At 39.9% G+C, this 21,126-nt stretch overlaps 1 protein-coding gene and 1 long non-coding RNA gene across 2 annotated transcripts; both read right to left on the bottom strand.

The window, feature by feature from the left end:
- Nucleotides 1–608: 608 nt before the first annotated feature.
- On the bottom strand, nt 609–3,745 carry LOC134659357 (uncharacterized). The gene is made up of 2 exons (XR_010097800.1): nt 3,301–3,745; nt 609–1,046 (listed from the first exon to the last, which is right to left on the bottom strand). It is a non-coding gene; the product is annotated as an uncharacterized LOC134659357 (long non-coding RNA).
- An 852-nt stretch (nt 3,746–4,597) lies between these two features.
- Nucleotides 4,598–8,985, bottom strand: LOC134659071 (zinc finger protein 260-like). Its single transcript, XM_063514677.1, has 4 exons — nt 8,526–8,985; nt 6,917–7,249; nt 5,274–6,344; nt 4,598–4,701 (listed from the first exon to the last, which is right to left on the bottom strand). The coding sequence occupies exons 1-4, from the start codon at nt 8,983–8,985 to the stop codon at nt 4,598–4,600; spliced, it is 1,968 nt and encodes a 655-aa protein (XP_063370747.1).
- Between the last annotated feature and the right edge of the window lie 12,141 nt (nt 8,986–21,126).

Genomic DNA, 21,126 nt, shown 5'->3' with positions numbered 1-21,126 from the left:
GCCATTGTGCAACAATTTAACAATAAAACTACCAATGACCTCATATTAGAACTTATTCAACTGTTAAGTATTAATTTACACAAAAACCATTCAGAACCGTACAACGCTGCACATATTACTAGTCCTCATGTTTCCTCCAATAATGGCCAACAATTCCAAAATTCTTCAATGGAATTGTCGCAGCATTAACAATAAAAAAAGCGATTTAATCCATTTAATTAAGAAGTATGACCCTTTTGTTATTACCCTATCTGAAACATGGCTCAGGTCTGAGTCATGTTTCAAAATTCCTGGCTATGCATGCCTCCGCGAAGACAGGTCGGATGGGCATGGTGGTGTAGCCATCCTGGTAAAAAAATCATATCATTTCTCTCATGTTCCATTAGCACCTCATAATAATGAATTTTCCATAATCTCAGCTCTTGTAGATAGCATTTGTATAGTTTCAGTGTACATACCTCATCCCTCGCTTACCATACTTAGTGAAGTAAGAAACATTATATCATCTCTTCCTACTCCATGTTTAATATTAGGAGATTTTAATTGCCATCACCCAGCTTGGGGGTGTTTCAATTCAAGTACTTTAGGCGAGGAAATAATAGACATAGTTGATTATTATAATTTATGTATATTGAATTCTGGTGTTCCTACGCGTCGGTCTGCTCCCAATGAGAATCCTAGTGCATTAGATTTATCAATTTGTAGCTCTTCCATATCACACTCCTTACTGTGGGAGGTACTTCCACTTTCCTATGGCAGTGATCATTTTCCAATTCTCATTTCTTTTCCTATTAAAAACAGACCATTACATAAAAGATCTCCACTTTTAGCATATAAACTTCAAAATGCAGATTGGGATAAGTTTCGCAAACATATGGATGAGAGGTTGGGAGAATTACCCGATGTATCTCGTGAAAATTTGTTTAAAACTTCTGATGCTTTTGCTAAGTTTATAATTAATATAGCTGATGAAGTATTTCCTCGTAAGAAGTCCTCTAAATTCAATATTCCCAGCCCTCCATGGTGGGATTCTGAATGTTCAGAAGCTGTTAAAAAGAGAAAACAGTGTGAGTTAATGTATAATAATAATATGAGCGAAGAGAACTTTAATTCCTTATTAGTTACTTTAAAAGAAACAAAACAGTTTTTGAAGAAAAAGAAAGTTGACAGTTGGAGATCCTTTTGTGCATCTTTAAGTCCTAGCACTCACCTGTCAGAAGTTTGGAGGAAGGTTAGAATGTTTAGAGGAGCTTTTGTAGAAAATAACGCCATCAATCTTGATCCTCCAGTAGCCGAGAAATTTTTAGATAAATTAGCTCCTTCATTTGTCCCATTCCCTGTGTGTCCTGAACTGGCTTCCTCGCCCAATATTGATAATGATAACGTGCAGCCTTTTAACAGTCCATTTTCGTTTTTAGAGCTAAAGAATGTCTTATCATATGTTATTGATTCTGCACCAGGATGCGATGGTATTCCATATTCATTTTTGAAACATTCTAGTGACAACGTTATAGGTTACTTTCTTAATATTATCAACGGGATTTTTATGACAGGTGACATTCCACCAAATTGGAAAATACAGTTGGTGTTACCCTTTCTCAAACCGAATAAACCCCGTAATGATCCAAATTCGTATCGTCCAATTGCGTTATCTTCTGTTTTAATTAAGATTTTAGAACATTTAGTTAAAAATAGGTTAGAGTGGTTTATTGAGAGTAAAAAATTATTACCCGATATTCAATATGGTTTTCGCAAAAGCAGAAGCACTTTAGACTGTGTGGGTTTGTTAGTTTCTGATATCCTTTTAGCCTTCTCGAAACGGGAATATGTCGTAGCTTGTTTTATAGACATCAATTCGGCCTATGATAATGTAAATATATCAATTCTTGTAAATAAGTTGTTCCTCTTGGGAGTTCCTGAACGCTTGTGTAATATTATTGCTGCTATGTTTTATGAACGGACGATTAGGTTAGATTTAGATGATAAAGTATTTCACAGGACAGTTTGGAAAGGACTACCACAGGGTTCTGTTCTTAGCCCTTTACTTTTTAATGTATATACATACGACCTTAGTTCCAATTTGCCAGATTATATATCAATTTTACAATATGCCGATGACATAGTGTTCTACTCAAGAAATAAATCCGTACAAAAGGCCTGTGAACTCATAAATGCTAGTTTGAATGAACTAAATGTATATTTAAATAATAATGGGTTAGACCTTTCAGTCCCGAAAACCTCAGCAATTATATTTTCTCCCAGGAAAAAAACTGTTAATGAAAGTTTATCCTATGGTGGAACTACAATCTCCTTTCGTCAAGAAGTCAAGTATTTAGGAATGGTTTTGGACTACAATTTGTCAGCCAAGGGTCATTGTAATTATGTTAAAGGTAGATGTGAACGCTCATTAAACATATTGAGATGCTTGGCTGGTGTATGGTGGGGCAGCCATCCTTTCTATTTGAAGCTTATTTATAATGCAGTAATAAGAAGCGTTGTTGATTACGGTTCTTTTCTTTTAACTCCGGGTACAGAAGATGCCATTAAAGTATTCAATGTCATACAGAATAAGTCACTAAGGACAATCCTTGGTGCTATGCGAACCAGTCCGGCTAATGCCATGCAAGTGGAGTGTGTTGACCCACCTGCGCATTTGAGACGTCAATTTTTATCCGACAGATTCATTTTTAGGACTATGCAATTTTCGGTTCATCCTCTTATCACAAAATTATCGACTCTTTATGATCATATGCAGTCATCTCCATATTGGCGTAATAGAACTCCTCCTTGTATAATTAATAGTTACCTTAAATTTTTGGCTCTATCTTCTCCTACTGTCAGACATATTAACCTTCCTATATACGAGAAAGACTTTGACTCTTTGATTATTTCTCCACAAGTTTTTCTAGACTCCAATATTTCTAAGGATATAATAACTGCTCAACCTGTATTTAACAACTTAGTGGGCGAATATTGGTCTGGTTGGCATTACATATACACAGATGCATCAAAACTTGCTACAAATAGTTGTGTTGGGGTTGGTGTATTTCATCACCAGTATAATGTTGTACAAAAAATTAAACTCCCTCCAGAATCTTCGGTATTTACCGGAGAACTATTTGGTATTTATAAAGCTGTTGAATATGTTTGCATGTTCAATTTAAATAAATGTGTAATTTTTTCCGATTCTAAAAGTTGCCTTCAAATTCTATTAAAATCTCCTTTCAAAATGACTAACAGTTACCCTTTGTTATATGATATCCGAGACGTCTTGTTAAAATGCGAAAAGAAAGGGCTTACTGTAAACTTTGTATGGGTGCCAAGTCATTGTGGAATTCCCGGAAATGAGAAGGCTGATCGTCTGGCGGTAGATGCTGTTGCTTCTGGTGATATATTTCCATATAAAAACTATTGTCATGACCTTCTGTTGCTCCCCAAAAGATATCTCAGGTTAGCCTGGGAGTTCTTTTGGTTTTGGAGCAGCCTGGAATCCGGAAGTTATTACCTTAAGATTCAAAGTGACATCCCTGTAAAGCCGTGGTTTTACAATAAAAACTTTAAAAGACGTGAAATATCATGTTTAACACGCATGAGATTGGGCCATACATCTGCTCCTTCTGACCTTGCTCGATTTAAATTTATTAACGATCCCAATTGTGACTGTGGTGCCGAGGAGGCGGATATTAATCATATATTCTTTTCATGTCCTTTTTATGATCGTACTGCTTTGATGGATTCTTTACTATCCAAAAATGTTCCATTTCCAATAGACATCCCTTCCTTGCTCATCAATCCAGACTTTTATAACATCCTAGCTTCATTCATCGTTTACAATGATATAAAGGTATAATATTTTATAAAACTAAGTATATTTATCATTTTGTATTTCATCTATATACCTACCTGTCCTGACCACTACACTTTCCAAATTCCGAATTACCTTTAATCCTTGTTCCGCGTTTAATTTCCTTCCCTTTAATTTACTTGACGTTGGCTACGGGCAACACCGCCCTCAAGTCCATTAAAAAAAAAAAAAAAAAAAAAAAAAAAAGGTAGAGGAATGAAACGCAAGTAATATTTTTTAATTGTTCTATTCTATTTTATATTATTTTACCATTGTTGGCGACAAACCCGCCGCCGCCTCAAATTCACTCCACAGCAACAGCGATGACGTCCACCGTCACGTCACCGGACCGGTTAGCCGTTTGCATGCCGTTTGCGGAACAAAAAGGAAAGTTTGAAAAATGTATGGAGATTTTGGGACACTTTTTTTCTCCAATCCTGTCCTATGAAAAGGGCTCACGATCCTGACAAGAAATAAGACAAAAGTTGCAGAAAAGGTTACAATATATAAAAACGGCAAAACATAAAAGAAACGCTCGTTTACACTTTGAAAATCTTTTAGTGTCTTCATGTTATTTACGTGCACTGTGACAGTAGTTTGTGCGTAGCGTAAGTGGGAACCAGGCACAAACCTGCGTGATACATACTGCACCAGCTGATCACTACATAATAGGATGCGCGTGTGTGTGCGCCGCCTGGCAATTCACCGCGGCAGGAGCGGCGCACGCACACAATTATAGACAATAGGCGCGTGTTATCGCTTATCAAATCTGTTGACTGGAGTGCGGGCCTCGCTTATGAGTGCCCCGAACAGGTGGTAGATTTTATTATTAGCCAATTTCAACGCATTTATACAGACTGCGAAATAGTAGTCAAATCAAAGCGCGGTTATATGAGAAAATCATGTGAATGGGCAAATAGTAAGATTAAATTTATGAGTAAGAGAATATTTCAAAGTAAGTGCTTGGTCGTAGAAAAAGTATTGTATGCAACGTTGTTTAACTGAGTCAAAAAATACTCGTGGCGTCTTTATTAACAATTTTCGGCTTCGCCTCCAATTGTTACTCACGCCACTCGCCTTTTTTGACCTCTCTTAAACAACGGTTGCATTCAATACTATTAAATGTACTCTAAACGTGTCTAGTGCTAAAAGTTCATTTAACGTACCTCGCATATTATGGTTTTTTAAATTCTTAAAATATCTGATCTTAAGCAAGAATAAGGCTTCGCTCCAGTATGGCTTCGTATGTGTGTTTTCAAATGGAACTTTCGCGCGAACCGTTTTTTGCAGATATCGCAAGAATAAGGCTTCGCTCCAGTATGGCTTAATATGTGTGTGTTCAAATGGCCTTTTTGCGCGAACCGTTTTTTGCAGATATCGCAAGAATATAGCTTCGCTCCAGTATGGCATAATATGTGTGTGTTCAAACTGCCCTTTTGCGCGAACCGTTTTTTGCAGGTTTCGCAAGAATAAGGCGTCTCTCCAGTATGGCTTGGTATGTGTTTGTTCAAATTGCACTTATGCGCGAACCGTTTTTTGCAGATTTCGCATGAGTAAGGCTTCGCTCCAGTATGGCATAATATGTGTGTGTTCAAACTGCCCTTTTGCGCGAACCGTTTTTTGCAGGTTTCGCAAGAATAAGGCGTCTCTCCAGTATGGCTTGGTATGTGTGTGTTCAAATTGCACTTCTGCGCGAACCGTTTTTTGCAGATTTCGCAAGAATATAGCTTTGCTCCAGTATGGCTTAGTATGTGTCTTTTCAAACTGCCCTTTCGCGCGAACCGTTTTTTGCAGGTTTCGCAAGAATAAGGCTCCGCTCCAGTATGGCTTAGTATGTGTGTTTTTAAACTGCCCTTGTGTGCGAACCGTTTTTTGCAGATTTCACAAGAATAAGGCTTCGCTCCAGTATGGCTTCGTATGTGTGTGTTCAAAGAATCTTGTTCCGAATATTTCTTATCACACATCTTGCAGGAGAACGGTTTTTCACCAGTGTGATACCGATTATGTCTCGTTAAATGAGAAGCTCGTGTATACCGCTTTCCACATATCCCACATGCGTGTGGCCGCTCGTTTGTATGTGTTCGTTTGTGTGCATTAAATCTCCAGACACTTGCAAACTTCATATTACACAGCGCGCACGTATATATCGTCCCGCCTGTGTGAGTTCGCTTATGTATATGGATTACAACATGTTTAATTAAACCCGCCTTCAAAGCGAACTTTTTGCCACAAAGATCGCATATAAACTTTCTCTTACAGTCTCTAGCATATATATTGTCATTATCATTGTCTGTGTCACTAGTTGTTGTCCGGCGATTGTTAATGATACAATCTCTAGCATATATGTTTTCAGTATCAGATTCCGTGTCAGTATGTGTAGTGTCGTTGCCGTCGAGCGCCTCGTGGTGTTGGAGGTGTTCGAGCAGCACGCAGCCGTCTCGGTGCGCGAGCGGAGAGTCTCGACTAAGGACGCGCTCCTGTAACGGCTTTTCTTCAAATACTGAAACCACATTGTTAAGTCATCGGTTAATTAACTCCGTATAAGTTAAGTCTAAGGAAAGTACGTGCCTCGGAAATCAAAGTTATGATCGAATAGATGGCGCCTTTGGCGTATACTCGTGTAGATGACGTTGGAGACACCGTTATATACCCCAGAAAAAAAATCCCAGTAGTTACCACTGGTAACAACTTGGTGGTAACTAGTGGGAATAACCTGATGGAATAGCCCTTATGACGGAATTAGCCACATTGACCTCAAGCCAATTTACAGTGACTTCATATAAATAAATAAATATTATAGGACATTCTTACACAAATTGACCAAGTCCCACAGTAAACTCAAGAAGGCTTGTGTTGTGGGTACTCAGACAACGATATATATAATATACAAATACATAAATACATAGAAAACACCCAAGACTCAGGAACAAATATCTGTGTTAATCACACAAATAAATGCCCTTACTAGGATTCGAACCCAGGACCGCGGCTCAACAGGCAGGGTCACTACCCACTAGGCCAGACCAGTCGTCAAATATCAATATATATTTTTGAATTTGATCAAGAACTTACCATAGTCAGCGACAACAGGCCCGGTGCCTTCTTGCTCCACACTAGACGTGTGAATGTGGGTCATGACATGCTTCAATAACTCAGACTTTAGAGAAAACTTCTTGCCACAAAGATCACACACCGGTTCAGGCACTCTCTCACAGTCAACTGTAGTGTACATTTCATCTTCAGGTTCGCTGTCAGTGTGAGTGGTGTCTTGTATGGTGTGCAAGGCCGGGGCCTCGTGGTGGAGGCGCTCGAGCCTTACACAGCAGTCCTTCAGTGCCGGGTGCGTTGCAGAGGTGTGCCTCCGAGGCTCCTGCAGGAAACCGTCTGTGACAGCTAGCGCCCAGTCTGCTCAGAATAAAACCATAATGTCATGCGCAGACATAGTAAAGTCTATTTTTTTATTCGGTAGACTAAAATGACATTTCGTAGTATGAACATCATGTGTCATTTCATAATGTGAAATGTCATTTTAGTCTACCGAATAAAAAAATAGACTTTAGTTTTTGTGGCAAAATAGAGTGTTGGAGAAAATTAAACATCGATAAATCTGTTATCGATAAGTCATAATCATCAATCTTTTAACTTTTTTACTTGCTGTAGGTAAGTTACCGAGAAATAATTTCATTCATACATAATTTCTTTATTACATATATTTAGTACTTAAAAACTAAAACGTAAACTGTAGTAGGTATACAGTGCCAAAAGAATAGAAAAATTAGAAAACTACCAATATATTAAAAGAGAAAAAAATATCGAACATGTTGTTTATTTCGCGGTAGCTATCTTCTTATAAAAGTCTTCTTCTTCTTCTTCTTTCTTCCTATAATATTCTTCTTACAAAGTAATAAATTGTCATATACAAAGTAATAAATTGTCAGTTGTAATGTTGTGAGCCTGTCTGTTGGGTAGTACGATGGATCTCTCTCTACCACTCAGTATCAACTCCTATGTTTCTACAATAACGCTTGTAAATTTCGGCACTGGTTGTCTTCTCTGTAATCCATCCTTTGTATCTTTTGATGTAATGACTGTTTGTTGCCATAATAAAAAAAAAAAAAAAAAAAAAAAAAAAATGTAATAAATATTTATAACGTTAAGGTAACATCGATAACAGACATGTCGATATTTTTAGACAAACCTACAGTACGCTCAATTAGGCCTATGTTGTGTATCTGTGTTATGTATTTGTATGTAGTCTAGTGGGTAGTTACTACATACTTGTACTTAAACAAGTAGATACATAAAAAATACTCCTCAGGACTTCCAGCTTCCTACTGACCAAGCTAGGAAGCAATTGAAGTATTAAAACACTATTCTACTGTCTAAATTGTTTTCAGTTAAGGTATTTTTGTAATGTATGTAATGTAACGTATATTTTAGTTGGCTGAATCAAATTTTAAAAATACAAATGAGTACATTGTATGTTACCATACTTTTGCACATTCAGTTCTTGATTTACCATACATAATTATGAAGTATGGTGGGTAATTTTGTCTAGTAATTCAAAACACATTCCAAGTTTTCATACATATTTTTTTTTAAACATATTAATTAAAATAATTCTAGTAACAACCTGCTCTTTTCATAAAAAAATGTCAATATTTTTACAAGAATAACTTACCGAGGACTACCAGAGAAACTTCTGGCCGATGTGGATGCTCCGGCCCCAGCACTAACTCTTCCTTCACAACATGGTCAGCATACAGGTCGGCCAGCATGGCTGCCTCACTCATTCTATACTCTTCACTCTCCGATGAAGGCTCTTCTTTCACATGCTTTGATCCGGACACAAGCTCGTCCTTTACATCATGGTCAGTATCCACACCAGCCAGCATGGCCGACTCGCTCATGCCAGTCATGCCGTCTGAACACAGGGCCTCCTTCTTTACCTCATCAGTTAGCTTTTCTGCCTCACTCACACCATAACCTGCACTGTCCGAACATAAGGGCTTGTGGTTGGTGTACAGGCTGGCCGGCATAACTGCCTTACTCATGCTGCACTCCTCATTATCCGAGCATGAGGACTCCTCTTTAATTTGATCCGCACACTGTGTCTCCATCTGACAGTCAGAATGCTGCATATCATCTGTCTGCTCCTTAATGTGCACTGCCAAGTTAAAAAGTATTTAAGTTAGACGAGTATTAAATTTATACGAGTATATTACGAGTATAAAATATGTATACTTACTTGTAAAATTTCGGAAAAAAAGGTAGGTTAAAATTAAATGCAAGATTTTATTTCATAGTTTGTTACAAATGAAACTAATTGCGTTAGCTAAGGTCTCCATTTCAACTTGGGCAAAAATGCTTGCATATGTCCAGATGTTCTCCTCTACAGGTGGCATTTCTCATCAGATTCTTGTGAAATTTTGTGAGCAGGTTTGATGATTAAATCAATTTAGTAAATAAGTAAACAAGTAAGTAATATATGCAAAAATTATAAATTAAAATTAAAAATTACAACTAACTACAATAACAATAATAACTAAAATTATAAATAAAAAACCGGCTCCATGATTAAATAGAATTTATTTGTGGATTCAGTTTTTGGAATTATTTCAAAATAGCGAAGCCATACATTTATTCCGTTTTAAGTTACGCTCGCGGGGTCTACAGCTCTCAGTAATTCCAACAACAACCTTGATGAAACAAGAAATAAATATATTAGGATATATCTGGGAGACCGAGCTTTGCTAAGAGTTATTCTCTTGTCGGTGGAGTATCTTCCGGCATTCCCTATCTTGCGCCGGCTCTTTGACTTTTTGATACGACACAACCCCTACTGTTACTTTCACTTGGTCTAAATAGCTAAGGCCAAAACATGCATAACCTAATAAATGGCTTAAGTATTTCATTATAAAACAAAGATTTTGAGTAATACTGTACGATTCCCACCGACTGGGTGGAGTCGGGAATCGCCGGAGCGCATTTTCAATGTGCCTAAACATTATATGTGTGTAGGCAGAAGCGATTGAGTCCGTCTGGACACGTCCGCGAGTAGCCGACCGGCTTGCGGCCGGACAAATGTGAAATGCGCTTCGCGTGCCGTTCGGTGGGAATCTTACTTTATACGGCATCTCATCCAATAAACAATACTTACTTAAGTGATCTTCTCAAAACCATATTATTGTGGAAGTCGGTATACTAGGTATGCATCTTTTTTTTTTTTTTTTTTTTTTTCTCCTGGCTTACTCCCTGCAATTTTGCCCAGGGTGAATTTGCCAATGTCGGTGTTGACTTTCACACGTGAGGAGAATGTTCGGTATAATAATTTTGTATTTTTGGAAGGATGTAGTTGGGAAACCCTAAAAACAAATAATTGTTATGAACATCACAGACAAACACATGACGAATACAAAAATTAGCAAAAAAGCGGGAAGCGGGTGACAGAACGTTAGTAGTGCCAACATGAAGGAAGTGGAAGAGAAGAATACTTTATATATATAATATAGATAAAGATATAGAGTATAAATTGACATGAATTAAACGAGTTAAATTAGAAAAGATAAGACGTTATTTAGAGTTTAATGTTATTCGTTTGTAAATATTTAATTAGGATAGAAGTTAGCTTAGTATCCATGTGACAAAGTAGCGAGCTAAAGCATATAGGTCGTGGAACATTTTCGGGTAAAGCCCTTGCTACACGGTCGCCGACAAGCCTTCTAACCGTCTGTCCTTGGTCTGACCTTGGTCAGTTTTGGTCAAATTTTGTTGGAAACAACTGTCTACACGGTCCGTCCAGACCAAGGCCACGCGGTCTGAGGGGCTTGTCGGCGACCGTGTAGCAAGGGCTTAATACATCGTACAGCGAGTAGCTACATTTTGAACAAGCAAAGAAGATGTGGTCCAAGTTGCCCTCATCCAACCCACATTCACACATTGAATTCGCACGGACACCAATCATAGCCAGAAATAACGGGGTACATACTTTGCCTAAGCGTAAGCGACAAATGGTGGATATTACCCATTTCGGAGAAGTACGGAATCGATAGAACCACGGTTTTCGAGTAATTCGAGGTTGTATACAGCCATAATGTTTACCGGTCTCTAATCTAGAGGTATCCCATTGTTCCTGCCATGAATCAAACATATCAGATAGTGCACAACTCAACAGGTCAGTACTGTAAATTTCCTGTTTTATTGATCCAATCTCAATCGCCTGTTTTGCCCATATATCAGCCATCTCATTACCTCTAATACCACAGTGGCTTGGAACCCATCCGAGAACAATATGTAGGCCCCTCAGTTCACACCTACGTAGCACAGCCTTAATTTCAAGGATCAATGGAAATTTTGCTTTAAATTTGAATTGATTGCCTACAATTGCCTGCAGGCAACTCCTGCTGTCAGAGAAGATAATTGTTTTTTTAATGTTATGTGTGTCTGCATATTTTACCGCCTCAAGAATAGCAACTGCCTCACCGGTGAAAATGGATGCTTGAGGAGGACATTTAAATGGGAGGGCAATATTGTACCGAGGAATCCACACCGCTGCTCCCACGCATCTTGTAGGATCCACCTTAGATGCATCAGTAAAAACCGGTAAGTATTCTTGCCATTTTTCCAAAAATTTATTGAGTTTGTTGTTTGCCCCTGTATCATTTTTGAAAATTCCTATATCTAATATAACTTTTGGTGAGTATATTAAGGTCTCAAACGCCACTTCAAATAAAGGGTTAGTACCAGATTGGTATACACTGGGGTGAATATTAATTAATTTTGAAAAAGAAATTACTATTCTGGGAAAGGCTTTATATGTCCAATATCGGTTTTCAGTGACCTCCAGTGCCAGTGCTCGCAAGCGTGGAAGCAGCAAGTGGTTGTTATAAGAGCTGGCTTTAATCAAGAACCTGTCGGCGAGGTATTGTCTGCGTAGAGATAACGGCGGTTCAACACCTTTCACCTGCATGCCATTTTTGGGAGAAGGAAGCATAGCACCTAGTATGATCCTTAAACATTTAGCCTGTATAAGGTCTAATTTATCTAGGCCATCCTTATTACAGGGTTCCATTAAAAATGACCCATAGTCCATATGGCTGCGTATGATGGCATTATATAGTAGCTTCTGGCAATAAGGATGGGAGCCCCACCAGACACCTGACAACGCTCGCAGAATATTAATATTTTTCTCACATTTACCCAGTACATATTTGTGGTGTGAGGTGCCAGACATTTTGTGGTCTAATATAACACCTAGAAATTTTACTGACTCTTTACTTGGAATCACAACACCACCATAACGGACATCTGCGGCAGGCATGATCCTTCTGCGACTGAAAGTCACTACACAACTTTTTGTTGGTGATAGGGTCAAACCATGTTCATCAAGCCAATCCTTGAGGTAACCCAAAGCTGTATTTAGACTAGCAGTGGCTTTGTCCATTGACTTTGCTGAGGTGTATAAGACTAGATCATCAGCATACTGCAAGATATTACAGAAGGATAGGACAGATTGCTCCAAGTCGTAGGTGTAGATACTGTAAAGTAGGGGGCTGAGCACCGATCCTTGCGGAAGACCACGCCACAAAGTTCGAGGAGGGTAATAAGAATTACCATTCCTAATTTTAATTGACCTACCCATGAACAATTTGGTGACAATATGTACAATCTTCGCGGGAATGCTCAGATGTAGCATTTTTGCCCTGAGCACCGGAAGAAGGACATTGTCGTAGGCCGCAGAGATATCTAGAAAACATCCCAGCAGATATTCGTTTTTTGAAAGGGTAAGTCGGATATCAGTTGCTAAAATATTTAAACTGTCCATTGTACTACGGCCCTTTCGGAAGCCAAACTGCGTGTCAGCCAGGATACCTTTGTTTTCCACAAACCACTCCAATCTATTTTTAACCAGATGCTCTAATATCTTTCCCATTGTCGCGGAAAGAGCAATCGGGCGATATGAGCTAGACTCGTCTGGGTTTTTAGACGGTTTTAGGATTGGGATAATAACTTGGGTCTTCCAGTCAACTGGAATCTCTCCCGTGTCAAAGGCGTGGTTTAGAATACCAAGCAGATACTCTTGTGAATATGAATTTAGCTTAGACAGGAAACAGTATGGTATGCCATCCTCTCCAGGTGTAGTATTTCTCAATCCACTAAGCACTAGACTGAGCTCTGAATATGAGAAAGGCATGTCCAGGGAGCTCAAGGTGCCTGACAGCGGGGGAAGTAACAAGCAGGATGCTTCAGGAGCAGTTGGCGGGGCAAGTCTATCTGCAAAGTCTGACAGCCAAGGAGCATCTGTGGTGGGCATAGACTCTGGATGAAATGAACCCCTGAACCTCTTTATGTTCCGCCATATCAGTGATGGAGGGGTTCTAGGAGATAAGCTCTCGCAGAATCCCTTCCATCCCCTCTTTTTAGCCTTTGCTAGGAAGCGCTTTGTACGTGCCGAGATTTTTTTAAAAGAAATGTAGTCATCCAAATTTCCGGAATTGTTGAAAGCCTTTTCAGCGGCATCTCTTTCCTTAACGGCTACCGTACAGTCCGCGTTCCACCACGGGGGAGATGGGATTTTAAGTCTAGCAGGTTTCTTTTTTGGTATAAATTTATCGGCGGACTCTATTAACACATTTTTAAATTTTAAATATTTTTCAACTTGACCCATTTCGCTCGTGTCCCATTCTTTCATATTTTCCTCTATAAATAATGCATAATTGGGCCAGTCTGCTGATTGAATTTTGTGTTTTAAAAGAGGTTCAGGGGAGGGAGTTGGGAGAATAGAAGAAGGCTTCGTGATAATAATTGGGAAATGGTCACTGCCAAACGACTGGCGTAATACCCTCCAGGATAATAAAGAAGACAAACTAGGAGAACAAACAGATAGATCGAGAACTGACTGGGGGTTCTGACCTGGGTATACCCGATGCGTGGGAGTACCGTCATTAATAACTCCTACATTGATTTCATCGAATAAATCCAACAGGGCAGATGAAAACGCATCCGAATGGTATGACCCCCATGACATATTGTGACAATTAAAGTCCCCTAAAATTATAAGAGGAGGTGGAGCCGATTTGAGAATAGAATTTAATTCATTTATATCAACTACTTCAGTATGGGGAATATATATAGAGATGAAATTAATGCCCATAACCTTGGCAGCTACGGCATTAATCCCATCCGAATGAGGGGGGATAGAAATTTGGGAGAAAGGGTAACCGTGTTTGATCAACAACGCACATCCGGCGCGTCCATCATTACGATCTTCCCGGAGACATGAGAAGCCCGGCACTCTGAAAAAGGCTCCGGGGCGTAACCACGTCTCCGAAATGGCCGCAACAGTCACACCGTGATTGTTGATGAGCTGAATAAGGTCAGGTTTTTTTGGAATAATGCTTCGACTATTCCATTGTAGAAATGTGACCGGGGGGGCCGTTATGAAATGTAAGTCTTTCCGCGAGTGTGATCATTAGGGGCGCAACGTCGTTCGGTAGGCAATCGCTCCACTTAGCGATTATGTTTGTTAAGAGTTTTATACAGAGCTCCATTAGGTCTTCATTGGGAGTGATTCTATTGTAGGAAGAAGAATCATTCAGAGCATGGCCATTAGGAAGTTGAGGTGGGGGAGTTCGGACAATATTCTTGTGAGCCTCTCTATCATAACCCGGGGAGAGAGAGACCCTCGTCCGGGGCGCTCGGTATACGGTCTTACGATATGATGTGGTGGGCGGAGGGGTTGGCATGAAAGTATTAGGGTGGCCTGGGGACTGGGAAGATTGTGAAGAGTCTGTAACCGGTTCAAACATGACTCTTGCTACATCTGAATATGGCCTGCGAACTGCTGAGAACTGTGCCGCTGCTTCTGCGTATGAGATGTTCTGTTCAGACATGGCAAGTTTAATGGCCTTTTGCCGACCATATTCATTGCATACTTTTTCTGTAGCAAAGTGTCTGCCTGAACAAAATATACATGTCACATGTTCTGGAGCTACATTGCATCCATCACCGGGGTGTTTTTGTGCACACTTATAACATCTGGCATCAGACCGGCACTGTGTTTGAATATGTCCGAACCTAAGGCACTTCCTGCATTGAATAATTGGCAGTTGATATACTTCTACAACTAGTGAGGTGTAGTAGGCGAAGATTTTTGATGGTAAGGATTGCCCTTCAAAAGTAACCACCACCGACTGGGTTGGTACCCAGGATGGGGAGCCATCATCCTTTGTCACCTTTCGTTGCAGTCGTCGGGCCTTAAGGATTTTTCCTCTACCTTCTTTGAGGTTTGTGCCGTTGACTAATTCCTCCATAGACCAATCCGAAGGAACTCCTCGCACAACTCCCATACGCGACACATGGTATGAGGGAATATCAGCTATAAACTTATGTTTGTCTAGTAACGGGTGTTTTAGGAAGCTATTTGCATCAGCTGCTGTGGAGAAAGTTACTGCTACTCTGTTGCGACCTACTGATTTAATACCACCTTCTTTCTGGATATTATTAACATTTGCTTGAGTAAGCAGAAGGCCTACATTGATGGGTTTTAGAGAAGCATTGGAAGATGGCGCAGACTCTCTGGAGACATGAACTATAAATGGTCCATCATCTTCGGCATTGTACTCTCGGTATTTGCTGTCTAGACTGGGGTGTTTGTATAAGTGTGGGTTGAACTCGTCTGAATTATTTTTGTTTGAATCAACCGTATTAATTTGACTTGTCTGGGCTGGATTATTTTTGTTTAAGTCAACCACATTACTGTTATTAGGCTCAACTGTATTAATTGTATTACCCGACTGCTTGCCGGCCTCTGACGGGTCGATTACTATTTTTTTAGGAGAAGGCTCCAGCTTGGTCGGTGACAAATCCAAGTTACGTTTACGTGAGACTGTCTCCCAGTTCATGTCATTATCATCAGCCTCGTCTGGAGGCTTCTCCTTCTCGTTACCCTCCATCTAAACGCCTATTATATTTAAATATACCACCACCTGATTAGTAAACAAGGAAAGTTGTTTTATTTATGGGAATATAACCTAAAAACGAACCACTCACTCAACGCGCTACTCCTCAATAGGTATGCATCTAAAAAAGTAAAGTTGACATTCTTGACAGTTGACAATGATTGTTTTTTTTTTAATCGTCCTTCTGGACCATGAACTAGTACTAAACTGGATTGGGCATGAGTGGTGGGGATAAATGACAGAACGGGACAGACTTATGAATCTTTCAGTAGGAGTAGCAGCGAAAGCGCTATTATTGTTTGTCCTTGCCACAGTCTCACATCTTTTTTTATTCCCCAGTTTCCCCACCGTTAATTAGTATGCATGATTGGTCGAATTGATTTGTTGTTGCCACCATAACGAATAATTAGACCAATCATAGTGCCGCATTGCGTATGTTTTGTCCCTCACGGAGGCACGCCTTGACCACTTCTATAGGATGCTACCTTCTATGCAGTGAAGATAACATAAAAAAAAAGATGACATTTTGTGTTTGAGGTTATGTTGTTAATATACTAAATACTTACATCCAGCAAATATGAAGTAAATTCATGATATCTTGTATTTAATACAATAGTAATTTTCCAGAAAGCTGTTCATTTTATAATTTATTCATACTTTTCACAAAATATATATTATTAATTTGATATTCGCATTAGTTCGTTGTTACTATTAAAAGTTGACCGTTGCATGAATCTAGAATGGAAGGTTCCAGCGGACTGTCTGAGTGTGTGCGCGTGAAGGAGGAGCCCGCCGAGCCAGAAGCGGAGCCCGAGCACCCGCCGCCCGGCGCGGCGCCAGGTGAGTCGCCGAGTGTTGGTATATAGTAAGGTGCATACATACTGTAGTTAAGAGAAGCAAAATGGTTATAGTTTGTCAAAGGACTGTCTCATTTCAAATATAGACAGAGAGTATCATACTATATTGGTCTTACAGTATGTCTTATTTAAAAAAATAGTCTACACTCAAGGCTCATTCATTCATTTTGCGTTTATTCTGTATTTAAATTGATTAAATGAATCTGTTTTATTTAGCAGTCCACATCAAAGAAGAACTACAGAATGGACATTATTCAGACAGTCTGAAGAAGGCAGAGTGTGTCAAGCAAGAGACGGAGTGTGGAAATGAACTCAAGGAAGACCCCTCATGCTCGGACAGTGAGTGTGGTGTGAGCGAGGCAGGCATGCTGGCTGGTCTGGACAACCATGGAGTGAAGGATGAGGTTGTGCAGCCGGAGTTGGTGCCCTCACAGACAGCCTCATGCTCTGGCAGTGAGTGTGGTGTGAGCGAGGCAGCCATGCTGGCTGGCCTATACACAGACCATGACATCAAAGATGAGCTTGTATTGGGACAGGAGTGTCCATATCAACCTGACGTCACTCTAGTAGTTAATGGTGAGTTCTGATTTTTTTTATATGATGCTGTTTGTTTGAAGTGCTCACTATATTGATATCCATGATTTGAAAAGTAAAGTGAAATAAAAATAAGACTACATTTTAATGTTCATTGTTACCAGGTCGGGTTGGCTCTCTGCTCCGAGATTGCTGCGTGACACTCGAACGCCTCCCACACGTTGAGGCGCTCGCCAAGCGCCAAGACACAACTCATACTGACACGGAATCTGATACTGACGAATTATACGCTAGAGAGAAAGAACCAATATGTGACCTTTGTGGTGAAAAATTCAGTCTAAAGTCAGATTTATTGAAACACGTCATGGATCATATCCACCGCCCTTCAAGCGCGGAGCAGGAAGGGAGTGGGCACAGTTATGGTGAGTTTATTCAGTTATTTGTATGGTCGCGGTCAAAATCTGAGGACGCAGTAATAAGTAGCAACATAGTACCTATAGAAACACGAATACATTGACAATTTGACATGTATAAGTGCATACTATACTTATTTAAAAGGTGAGTGTTAGCGGAACGGGTTGCAATTTTACAGTAGATAACCAACCGGACTAGAACAAAAACTCGATCTTCTTATTTCCTTATTTTCTACTTTTGGTGCGTCCACCAACAACTTCAACATCTGTCGCTGACGCCTCGTACATGTTACTAGGCGGTATAGCAAAGAAAGGTTTCTTTTTTAATATACCTATGTAATTTAATGACTTTGGAAGTATTTTTAGACTGCCTAGTCAACGTGATAATTCGTTGAAACCATCTATGTGGTCTTATAACATGTTAAGACAGTGTAACAATGTTTCAGCATTTGCTGGTCACTGGACGCAGGAGCATGAGCGCGCCCTGTGCCGTAAACACGCTATTCGGGACTGCTGCGTGCGCCTTGAACGCCTCCAACACCACGAGGCTCTCGCCGCCAACGACACCCAAAACATAACTCTAACTGACACGGAATCAGATACAGAGGAAGTACACACTAGAGTCGACTATGAGAAACCAACATGTGATCTTTGTGGAGAAAGTTTTGTACTGAAATCCGATTTGAAGAGACATATCATGATTCATATCCATGCACCTACCACACACCATCCACAAGCGGGTACTGATAGGGAATCAGATACTGAAGAGAAAAACATCGATATTGACTGTGAGAATGAACCTACATGTGAATTTTGTGGCGAAAAATTTGCTCTAGACTCATATTTAATGAAACATGTTATGATCCATATGTACGTAACTCGTACTAAACAATTGTATGAAAATTCAGAAATTTATACTTGTGACATTTGCGGTAAAATATTTCTGCGAAAAAATAACTTAATGCAACATATTATAATAACACACTCAACACAATCAAAGTCTAAGGACTTAAAATGGAATAACATAGAAGAGATATCATACAACTGCAAGACGTGTGGCAAGCGTTTCGCAGCTAAAAATCGCTTGAAAAGACATTTACTAATTCACACGGACATATCTCTATATTCGTGTAACGTATGTGAAAAACGATTTAGAACTGTGAAGTGCTTAAAACAACATGCACGGATTCATGGTGACATAAGACCATATTCGTGTGAAGTATGTGAAAAACGATTTAGAACTAGGAGTAAACTAAAAATTCATACACTGATTCATGGAGACATAAGACCATATTCGTGTGACGTATGTGAAAAACGATTTAGAACTAGGAGTAAATTAAAAATTCATACACTGATTCATGGAGACATAAGACCATATTCGTGTGACGTATGTGAAAAACGATTTAGATATTCGAGTGTTTTAAAAATTCATATACGGATTCATGGTGACATAAGACCATATTCGTGTGACGTATGTGAAAAACGATTTAGAACTGGGAGTAATTTAAAAGACCATACACGGGTTCATAGTGGGGAAAAACCATACACATGCAAAATATGCAACAAACGGTTCACGCAACTGTCAACCTTAAGGAAACATGAATTAACACATACTGGAGAAAAGCGGTTTTCCCTAGACATATGTAACAAGCGGTTTGTGCGAAAAAGAGATGTAGAGAGACACATTGGCACCATTAATTTATTACGTAAGACCATAAAGTAAGTATAATTTATTTAAAAAGTATCAATCAGATTACCTTTTAGCACTAGTGTAAAAAAATCAAACTTTACGCACGATTTGCAGCTACAAAAACTAAACTTTTTGAGCAATTGGATTAAAAAAATATAAAGAAACGCTCAAGTACCAGTAGCATGGTGGCATATAGACGGACTTACGCCAGTAGTAATGTCTAATCCTTTTGCCATGCACCAATGGTAGCATGCGCAAAATTATTATGACAGGTATTTACTTTCAGCCGGTTTAAATAGTTTCGGCAAGACTTATGTAGCATTCTTATAATATATAAATATTATCATCACCACAGTATCGTTTTCCGAAATTACTTTATGGTTATACCGTTTGGCTACGCTATTTCTCTGCACCCTGCCTCTCTCCTGTCTCCCTTCCCTCCCTGTACTCCTTAAGTGCCCGAACTCTCTTTACTCCTACTGAAAGATACATAAGACTATCCTGTTCGGTCATTTCCTTCCACCCCTCATGCTTGATCAAGTTTAAAACTAGATTCATGATTTATTCAATACGCTATAAAGCGACATCTGTTGATTACTTCTAATCGTTGGCAACGACATATGTCTACTAACTTTCAATGAAGACGTATAGATGTCGTTAGGAATTCTATGATTTGGATGTGACACAGCGCCATCTTGTATCCATGATAGGCAACAGTGCATTTTCAGTGACGCCATCTAGTAATGATGCGCTTTTAGGCGGTCGCATTTGAATGTATGGGATTATTATATACTCTTTATTTATTTATCATCTTAAGTTAGGTTAATTTATAATATGGATATAAAAATAAAATACAAAAACACTTACAAAAACAATACAAAATACTTATAAACATATTATAAAAAAACCTAACCTAGGGTGCCGCCAGCAGCGGGGCAAGGCCCAAGCTGCCGGTGGTCAGGGCTGCAGAGAGAGGAACCGACGGACTATCCGCGCCGTGTCCAAGATCACCGCCTTCTGCATCTGACCCTTGATCCAACCACCTAGCGAGAGTCTCTCAAGATGTTGGTCGAGACTCTTCGCTATTAGACCGTTCGCTGATACAACTATCGGGACAATGATCGTCGAATCAACATCCCACATGGCGGTTATCTCGTGAGCCAAGTCTAGGTACTTACTGGACTTGTCCTTCTCGGCTTTCACGAGATTCTCATCATGGGGGATGGTGATGTCAACGAGCACGGCCCGGCGTTGCGCTCGATCTATTATCACAATGTCAGGCTTATTGGCTACAATAGTCCTGTCAGCGATAATAGATCGATCCCAATAGAGCGTGGCACGGCCATTCTCGAGAACCGGCACAGGTGAATACTTGTAGTACGGTACTTCGCGGTCCACAAGACCGTATAGAAGAGCAAGCTGCTGGTGAATAATCCTGGCTACGAGATTATGTCTGTGCAAGTACTCGCCGTTAGCAAGATGAGAACAACCGGAAATGATATGCCTGAGTGACTCTCCGGGACGGCGGCATGCCCGACAAATGTCGACCGTACCGTCCCTCAGGATATATTTCCGATAGTTGTTCGTCATCATTACTTCGTCCGCAATTGCACAGGCAAAACCCTCGGTTTCTCCGAAGAGGTCCCCGAATCGTAACCAGTTCACCGACGCGAGCAGGTCCACATCGGGTCCCGTGAGGGCCTTGTAGAACCGCCCGTGTAGCACCTTACTCTCCCATGCCGCCTTGCGATCCGCAGTACTTAGTACCACAGGTTTGCGCCAGTTCTCGTTTGCCAAGGAGAGCGGCGTGAGGTTCCTGTCTACTGCC

Source organism: Cydia amplana, chromosome 24 (assembly GCF_948474715.1).
Source record: "Cydia amplana chromosome 24, ilCydAmpl1.1, whole genome shotgun sequence".
NCBI lineage: Eukaryota > Metazoa > Arthropoda > Insecta > Lepidoptera > Tortricidae > Cydia > Cydia amplana.
Note: the sequence above shows the minus strand (reverse complement) of the source record. Positions and strands in the feature narration are given on the sequence as shown.